The sequence below is a fragment of the Dendrobates tinctorius genome, unplaced genomic scaffold (assembly GCF_039654945.1).
Source record: "Dendrobates tinctorius isolate UK_male_01 unplaced genomic scaffold, ASM3965494v1 ptg000111l, whole genome shotgun sequence".
Taxonomy (NCBI): domain Eukaryota; kingdom Metazoa; phylum Chordata; class Amphibia; order Anura; family Dendrobatidae; genus Dendrobates; species Dendrobates tinctorius.
In genome coordinates this window covers 16,439,933-16,448,409 of record NW_027361779.1, presented here as the reverse complement: position 1 = coordinate 16,448,409, position 8,477 = coordinate 16,439,933, and the positions used below count along the sequence as shown (strand labels likewise).

At 49.9% G+C, this 8,477-nt stretch overlaps 1 protein-coding gene and 1 non-coding gene across 3 annotated transcripts in view; one reads left to right on the top strand and one right to left on the bottom strand.

Moving 5' to 3' along the window:
* The first annotated feature begins 1,339 nt into the window (after positions 1–1,339).
* Positions 1,340–8,477, top strand: part of UFL1 (UFM1 specific ligase 1) — a 101,978-nt gene continuing 94,840 nt past the window's right edge. The window contains exon 1 of one of the 2 annotated variants that reach the window (XM_073589538.1): positions 1,340–1,435. In XM_073589538.1, coding sequence (XP_073445639.1) covers positions 1,425–1,435 — 11 coding nt within the window. In that variant the 5' untranslated portion in view covers positions 1,340–1,424. Of the gene's footprint in view, positions 1,436–6,298; positions 6,504–8,477 lie in introns of those variants that run through there. The other variant, XM_073589537.1, reaches the window with a different exon arrangement.
* On the bottom strand, positions 5,181–5,284 carry LOC141100956 (U6 spliceosomal RNA). Its single transcript, XR_012234831.1, has one exon. It is a non-coding gene; the product is annotated as a U6 spliceosomal RNA (small nuclear RNA).

Here is an 8,477-nt window from a genome sequence, read left to right as displayed (position 1 = left end):
GATTTTGTGCTCGGCCTGCCTAAATCCAGTGGCAGCGCAGTCATCTGGGTGGTCACCGATCATTTATCTAAAATGGTGCATCTGGTGCCACTCATGCGGCTGCCTTCTGCCCGTGGTCTCGCCACGCTGTTCATAAACCACATACTTTGTTTGCACAGTATGCCGGACAAAATAGTTAGTGACTGGGGTCGCCAGTTTGTGTCTCGGTTTTGGAGGGAGCGCTGCAGTCTGCTCAGCATTGAGCTAAATTTGTCCTCCCATTATCACCCTGAGATGAACGGGTTGGTTGAGAGAGCTAACCAAACTCTGTTCACATACCTGCGACATTTTGTCTCGGCCAGGCAGGATGACTGGGCATCCTTACGACCGTGGGCAGAATTTGCTCTGAACAACACAGTAGCTGATTCCACCAGTCAGACCCCGTTCCTCCATAATTACGGCCGGCATCCGCGCGTCCCCGTCCCGATGCCAGTGTCTTCCACTGATTCCAGGGTGGCAGATTGGGCAGTGGAGGCTTGCGACATCTGGGATCGCACTCAGGATGCCATCCGGGCTTCTAAGGAGAGAATGAGGGCATCCGCTGACACGCATCGGCGTCCCGCTCCAACTTTTGCCCCTGGTGACTTGGTGTGGCTCTCTGCCCGAAATATCAGGCTGCGGGCTGAGTCCACCAAGTTTGCGCCGCAATACATCGGTCCCTTCAAGGTCCTGGAGCAGGTCAACCCTGTGGTTTATCACCTGGCTCTTCCTCCCCACTTGGCCATTCTGACACCTTTCACTTGTCCCTCCTTAAGCCTGCTCACTTGTCCCGGTTTTCTGAGTCATCTGCCGAGACATCCGACCTGTCTTTGGACGAATTCAAGGTCAATGCTATCGTGGGATGCAGGGTGGTGCGTAGCAAAAAATTTTATTTGGTGGACTGGAAGGGTCATGGTCCTGAGGCTCAGACATGGGAGCCAGTGGAGAATATCCACACCCTGCTCCTTATTGTGGCATTTCAGCTCAGCAAGGCTCAGAGTGGAGGGGGCCATGTTAGGTGTCAGGTTCCAGGCGCTGCACAGCAAGAATCCCGAGCCTTGCCGTCTTCGGTCTCCCATTCCCCTCCGGCCGCAGTGGAGAGCCTGCTCAGCAGACTCAATGAGCCTGGCGTTCTGCCCACACCAGCATCATGGGTTCGGTTGCTGCTGCCACCTCTGGTCCAGTTATGGCAATGCAGCCTGTCCAGCAGCAAAAGACTCCAGATGCTCAGTCCTCCCTTCGCTCCACTGAGCATGCTCAGGAGACGATCTCCCATTGGGGATCGGGAGTCACATGCTCAGATCCTTCTCCAGTTCCGATTGATCCATCTGGAGGATCAGGAAGGTCCCAGCTATAAAAGGCTCGCATGGCCGCCCCGCCATGTGCTATGATAGACTCTGAGGCTAATGCATTTAGTGTATGTGTGATGATGGATGAATGAGCCTGGTGACTGACACATTATATTTCCCCCCTCCTTGGATATTACATATGTGTTAGGGTGAGGGATTAGAGTCAGTAGGTTAGCTCTACACTGCATAGCACCGCAGTGTTGCTCCACACATCCACCACTAGCGCCTAGGGTGTCGTCCAGTATAGGCCTCCTTGGCCACTGCTATCGCAGCCTCCGCTAGTTACACCGTGCGCTTTAGTAGCACTTTCCAGCCCAGTTATTAGGCTGGTTAGTGGCATCCGTCAGGGCAGATACTGCACACGTTGCAGCAGTGGTTCACACCCTGTGACGCTAACAGGTTGCGATTGTTCGCCGGCAGGCACGTGTTACGTGAAGTAACGGCGCACGTGCCTGTTAGCACCGGCTCAGTGATTACGCACCGGTGTCTGACTTTACTCCTACACGCCTTTCCCTCATTGTTCAGCAGCAGTTGGTCACCTCTGCATGGTGGGCCCTGGGCTGCGAACGCACCTTATATATTATTTCATCTTTATTATTTGGTGTGTTCTGCCAGCCCCGTAACAGAAACAATGGAACATTTGCTGGATGTCAGTGATGAAAGGAATGTAATCCTTACGGAAGCGCATAAGTACTCCCAGCAGTTTGTTATTGAGGTCTGGTCCTCTCAGTAGAGCATCATTCAGGGAGACATCATGTGTTGCCATCTTCGGAGACCCGTGACACTTAAGGGCCTGTCACCCTAAGAGATATCGCTATAACTTGTGACGTTATAGCGATACTTACCTGCAACCCGCTCCCCCCACTGCTTATCGCGTGAGAACGTTCAGGACCGTTTCTCATCGTCAGCTTCCTGCTGTGACGACGAGTGACGCGTGGAGCCGGGCGGGAGGACGCAGGATCGCCTGGTGTGACAGGTAAGTAGTGACCCCCGTCCCCAGCGATGTCGCTAGTGAGATCTGTCTGTGTGGCAGCTCACTAGCGACCACTTAGCAATGCACCAGCGTTCCTGACCGCGTCATATCGCTGGTTGGGATCGCTGGTGCATCGCTAAGTGTGACAGTACTTTTAGAGTTTTCTGCATATAGGGCTGTTTAATTGCTTTTTGTTTGCACCCTGATCTGATGTTTTTACTGATACTGTTTTGGGGTAGATACAATCAGGGCCAGCATTAGGAGCAGGCAGACCAGGCAGCTGCCTAGGCACCCCACTCCTACAGGGGCCCCCAGCCAGTGATGTGCCAATACAGTTGAAAGCAGTGATGGAGGAGAGAGAGTCAGATGACACACTCCAATCATTCTCTCATCATTCTGAGAGAGAATTTTTTTTTTTTGTTGCACGGCTGTTCCGGAACGCTACTCAGGGGTTAAAAGCCCTGCTCCAGCGAATCTGCCGGGCATGCGCAATATAAATTAGCTCGGAAAAAACGTTGCAGAGTCTGTCTCATCCGCCCAGGAGACGCTAAAAGTTTGACGGATCCGTCAAAAAACGGGTGTGATGGACAGCCGTCTGTCAAGATCCGCCGCTAATGTAAGTCTATGGGGGAAAAAACGGATCCGCTCCTTTTTTGGCGGATCCGTTTTTTTCAAAAATTGGCAGATTTTGACTGACGTCAAAAAACGGAAGTGTGAAACAGGCCTTAGCGGGAGTGCGATGACGTCACTTTATCGTGCACCACGCTGTGTTAGCAATGGAGCTGGTGAGACCGGAGTAGAGCCTGGAGCTGGGCGGGGAACGAGGAGGAGAGGTGAATATTTTATATGTGTATGCATTATACCGTATGTGTATATATGTGTATGCATTATACTGTGTGTGTGGGCTGCACTATACTATGTGTGGGGGGCTGCATTATACTGTGTGTGTGGGGCTGAATTATACTCTGAGGGGGGCTGCATTATGCTGTGTGTGTGTAGGGACCTGCATTATACTCCGAGGAGGCTGCATTATACTCTGAGGGGGCTGCATTATAATCTGAGGGTGTTGCATTATACTCTGAGGGGGCTACGTTATAATCTATGAGGGGGCTACATTATAGTGTGTGTATGTTTGTGGGGCTGCATTATACTCTGAGGGGGCTGCATTATACTCTATGAGGGAACTACATTATACTCTATGAGGGCACTACATTATACTCTGAATGGGCTACATTATAGTGTGTGTGTGTGTGGCTGCATTACTTTGAGGGGGCTGCATTATAATCTATGAGGGGGCTACATTATACTCTATGATGGTGCTACATTACACTTTGTGTGTGCAGAGTTGCATAATACTCTATGAGGGGGCTACATTAAACTGTGTGTGTGGTGGGCTGCATTATACTCTATGAGGGGGATGCATTATACTGAGGGGGCTGCATTATACTCTATGAGGGGGGCTACATTATACTCTGAGGGGGCTACATTATACTGTGTGTGGGTGAGCTGCATTATACTCTATAAGGGGACTACATTGAACTGTGTGTGTGGGGCTGCATTATACTCTATGAGGAGGGCTGCAGTATGCTCTGAGAGGGGCTGCATTATACTCTATGAGGGGGCTGCATTATACTCTATGAGGGGACTACTTTGAACTGTGTGTGGGGCTGCATTATACTCTGAGGAGGGCTGCAGTATGCTCAGAGAGGGGCTGCATTATACACTATAAGGGGATTACATTGAACTGTGTGTGGGGCTGCATTATACTCTGTGAGGAGGGCTGCAGTATGCTCTGAGAGGGGCTGCATTATACTCTGAGGGGACTACATTGAACTGTGTGTGTGGGGCTGCATTATACTCTGAGGAGGGCTGCAGTATGCTCTGAGAGGGGCTGCATTATACTCTATGAGGGGACTACATTGAACTGTGTGTGTGGGGCTGCATTATACTCTGAGGAGGGCTGCAGTATGCTCTGAGAGGGGCTGCATTATACACTGAGGGGATTACATTGAACTGTGTGTGTGGGGCTGCATTATACTCTGTGAGGAGGGCTGCAGTATGCTCTGAGAGGGGCTGCATTATACTCTATGAGGGGACTACATTGAACTGTGTGTGTGGGGCTGCATTATACTCTGAGGAGGGCTGCAGTATGCTCTGAGAGGGGCTGCATTATACTCTATGAGGGGACTACATTGAACTGTGTGTGTGGGGCTGCATTATACTCTGAGGAGGGCTGCAGTATGCTCTGAGAGGGGCTGCATTATACTCTGAGGAGGGCTGCAGTATGCTCTGAGAGGGGCTGCATTATACTCTGAGGGGGCTGCATTATACTCTGAGGGGGCTGCATTATACTCTATGAGGGGGATGCATTATACCCTGAAGGGGGCTGCAGTATACTCTATCAAGGACCATGGGGAGAGCATTATATTATATGTACTATATGGGACCTACCGGAGTAAAGAAACTTGAGAACAAGCGTTGAACGATTTCAATATTGTCGATCACGCTCATTTGACGGGCTGAACTCAGCGCATGTAAATACAACAGAAATGTTTCCGTGTGATGGTGCATTATGTTGGCATTTGGGGCCCCACTTTAAACTTTTGCCCATGGCCCCACTTTGTCTAAAACCGTCCCTAGATACAATGTTTTGATTGCCTCTTATTGCATTTTGTTGCAGTGGCAAATCGTAATTATGGTTTATCATTCAGATTAATTTAATATTTTGATAGATCAGATTTTTACGAACGCAGAAATACCAAATATGTGTATTGTTAATTTTGTTTTATTTTTAATAGGACAAAAAGGTTTTTTTTTATTTTTTGTGCTTTTTCATTTTTTAAAATATGGAAAGCTTCAGGAATTTGCGTGTCATCCTTGCGCAGGGGCCATGCTAAGCTTCTCTGTATCGTTCCAATTTAAGCATATGTGCCGAAGCGAGCACACTTTTTTGGAAGATTTTTTAATTGTCAGGTAGGGGACCATCTGATTGCTTGTGCATTGGCACTGCTCTGTATAGAGAAAACCACATCTGCTATGAATGCTGGCTGGAGGATCGTAAGGACATGCACAGTGGTCTTCCGCAGACCCTCGGCTGTCATGACAACCCATCTGCGCCCCTCGATCACGTCACGGGGGCACCAATGGAAGGACGCGCCCGTCTACCGACACATGTGTTACATGCCGCTGTCAGAGCTCCACTTGTCAAACAACACAACTTAATAATTGGTGCAGAAAGTGTGTAAGGCTAGTTTCACATTAGCGTTTTTTTGCGCAGCGCATCGGGCGCATAAAAAACGCAAAGAAAAACGCAAAACAAACGCGCGTTTTTTTAACGTCATGCGCACGCTGATGTGTAAAAAAAACGCAGCGTTGTTTGCGTTTTACATGCGTTTTTTGCATGCGTTGGCGTTTTTATGCGCATGCGTTTTTAAGTGTGACGTTTTTTCCATTGTCTAGAGAACATTCTAGACTTGTTTAACTCAAAAACGCATGCGCAAAAAAACGCAAGCGTGCGCAAGACCGTGCGCACGCATGCATTCCCATAGGCTCCAATGTGGTGTTTTTGCGCATTCCGTGCGCAAGCGTGCGCATGCGTTTTTTTGACGAGACGGCGGAACCAAAAATGCAACATGTTGCGTCTGGCGCGCCTGGCGCAAAAGACAAAAAAACGCATGCACACGAAAACGCAAGTATGCGCAAGACCATGCGCACGTCATGTTAAGTATAGGTGCGCAGTGCGCATGCGCACGGGTGCGCACGATGCGCTGCGCACAAAAGCGCTAATGTGAAACCAGCCTTACATCACAAAGCGCCCGCTCATAATGGGAACGATACACAACTGTTCCTGACAAGGCGCCTCTCCCCCAGCAGAGAGCAGCACACTGAGCACTGCACAGTGTGGCACCGAGTGCAGCTGTAGTTATACATATGACGTAGCCACAGGCTCGTCACACGGCAGTGTCGTAAGAGAAGAGCTGGCTTTCTGAACGCGAAGTTACAGGCTGTGGTATCTTGGCCCCTTCCACCCGCCGTAGCATGACGTGTATGTGACCCGGCGGACGCTACCATTTCTGCACCACAGACATGTCTGCCGACTGGGAAGAGATCCGGCGGCTGGCAGCTGACTTCCAGCGAGCCCAGCTCAGCGATACTGTGCAGAGGTAGGCGGCCGGTCCCGGCGCACTGCTGCTACTGTGACGGAAGTCAGCTGTGCTGCCTCCGGCAGTTCAGGTCTCTGCTCTTCCCTACCCTGATGGCCCTGGGTCACTGCACTGTGCACCTCGGCGTGCAGGCCCCCCTGTGCTCCAGAGCTGAGAAGCCCCCACCAAAGTGCTGTTTTGGGTGGACAGCCCCTGTAAATTCAGGGCAGGGGGCATTTTGTCTCAGTGCTGCCTGGATTCTGCAGTACTGAGTGATAAGCTGGGGGGGCTTCACCTCTGTGTGCAGGGACCACCCGATGTCATATCACTGCTGCAGCCAATCACTGAGCTTGGCCATTGTAGATGGCACCATTGCTGAACTCGATGATTGGCTGCAGTGTTGACATCACGGCTACAGTGCACATCCTCTCTGCCGCTAATCACTGAGCTGGGCGATTGCAGACTGCACAATTGCTGAGCTTGGTGATGTGATGTCAGCACTGCAGCCAATCACCGAGCTCAGTGCTTGTGCTGTTAACAATAGCCGAGCTCAGTGATGGACTGCAGTGTTGACATCACGACTATAAGTGCACAAGCTCACTGCCTCCAATCACTGAGCTTGGCTATTGCAGACTGCACAATTGCTGTGCTTGGTGATGTGATGTCAGCAGTGCAGCCAATCACCGAGCTCAGTGCTTGTGCTGTTTACAATAGCCGAGCCAAGTGATTGGCGGCAGTGAGGTTGTGCACGTGTAGTCGTGATGTCAACACTGCAGCCCGTCACTGAGCTTGGCCGTTGTAGACGGCATGCGTACTGAGCTCGGCAATTGACTGCAGCGGTGATGGGCAAACTGGACGTGATATCACCGCTGCAGCCAGTGAACCATCCCCAGAGCCATGGCGGCGAGCCGGCTGGAATGACTGATGTGTTGGTGCACACAGAGCGCAGCGCGTTATTCGTTATGTAGGGTTTTCATCTTGTGGCCACAAGGTTTCTGATCATGGAAGAGAGGACGGAGCCATCATCCAAGCACAGCACTCGTTCTCTACATCCAACAGATGCGGAAAGTGCGATTATAAACCCACCCACAACTGCTCTCTTAGGCCGGGGTCACACGTAACGGATGAAATATCGGACCGATTCCCTCGGCTCACAGTCGCACAAATGTTCTCCGTATGGTCATCCCTGTATAATAAGCTGATGCGATTTTCTCGCACCTATGTCGCCGTATGACATGCGTATGGCTTTACTTTTCTCACTGATTTCCCCATTGAAAGGAGGAAATTGTGCGTATTTCTCCCAAGTCACGCTGATGATCCGTGTAGTGTGCGCTTTTTTTTTTTCCGCACCCATAGACTTGCATTGGCGAGACTCGGCCAATATATGCGTACAATGGCAGCAGGCTGTGGTTTCACCGGCACGCAGAATATGCCTGAGAAAAAACCGGCTGATGGGCGCTGCCCCATAGATTAACAGCGGTCCGAGTCCTGTGTGATGTTTTCTCGCATCGCACTTGTCCGTATTCAACGCTAGTGTGACTCCGGCCTTAGGTTTAGCAGTGTAGTCAATGCGCCGGTCTCAGACTTCTGCCCTGGCTTTATGCAATTGATGTATGAGCTTTAGGGCATGTTCACATATGGATTTATCAGGGAAAAGCTTCTAAGAAAACAATGTGGTTTTATCATAACTTGTAAGAACGTTTTTTTTTTTTTTTTGCTGCTTTTTTATTCAGGTTACTTTCGCAGGTTTTTTTTTTTCCTCGTGGATTTTGGAACTGTAAACGAAAACTGCTTCAAATACTCTTTGTATACCTTTTGATGTAGATCTTGAAGCAGATCCACTTATAAAAACTGAACATGGCCTATTACTAAACATCTATAATGGGGTATGGTTTGCTCTTTTTCCATTGCAAAAAGAAATGCATAAAAAGCGCAATAAAAACCTTTATAACACCATGCATTTTGCCAGGATTTACATACAGAAAAACTCCAAGG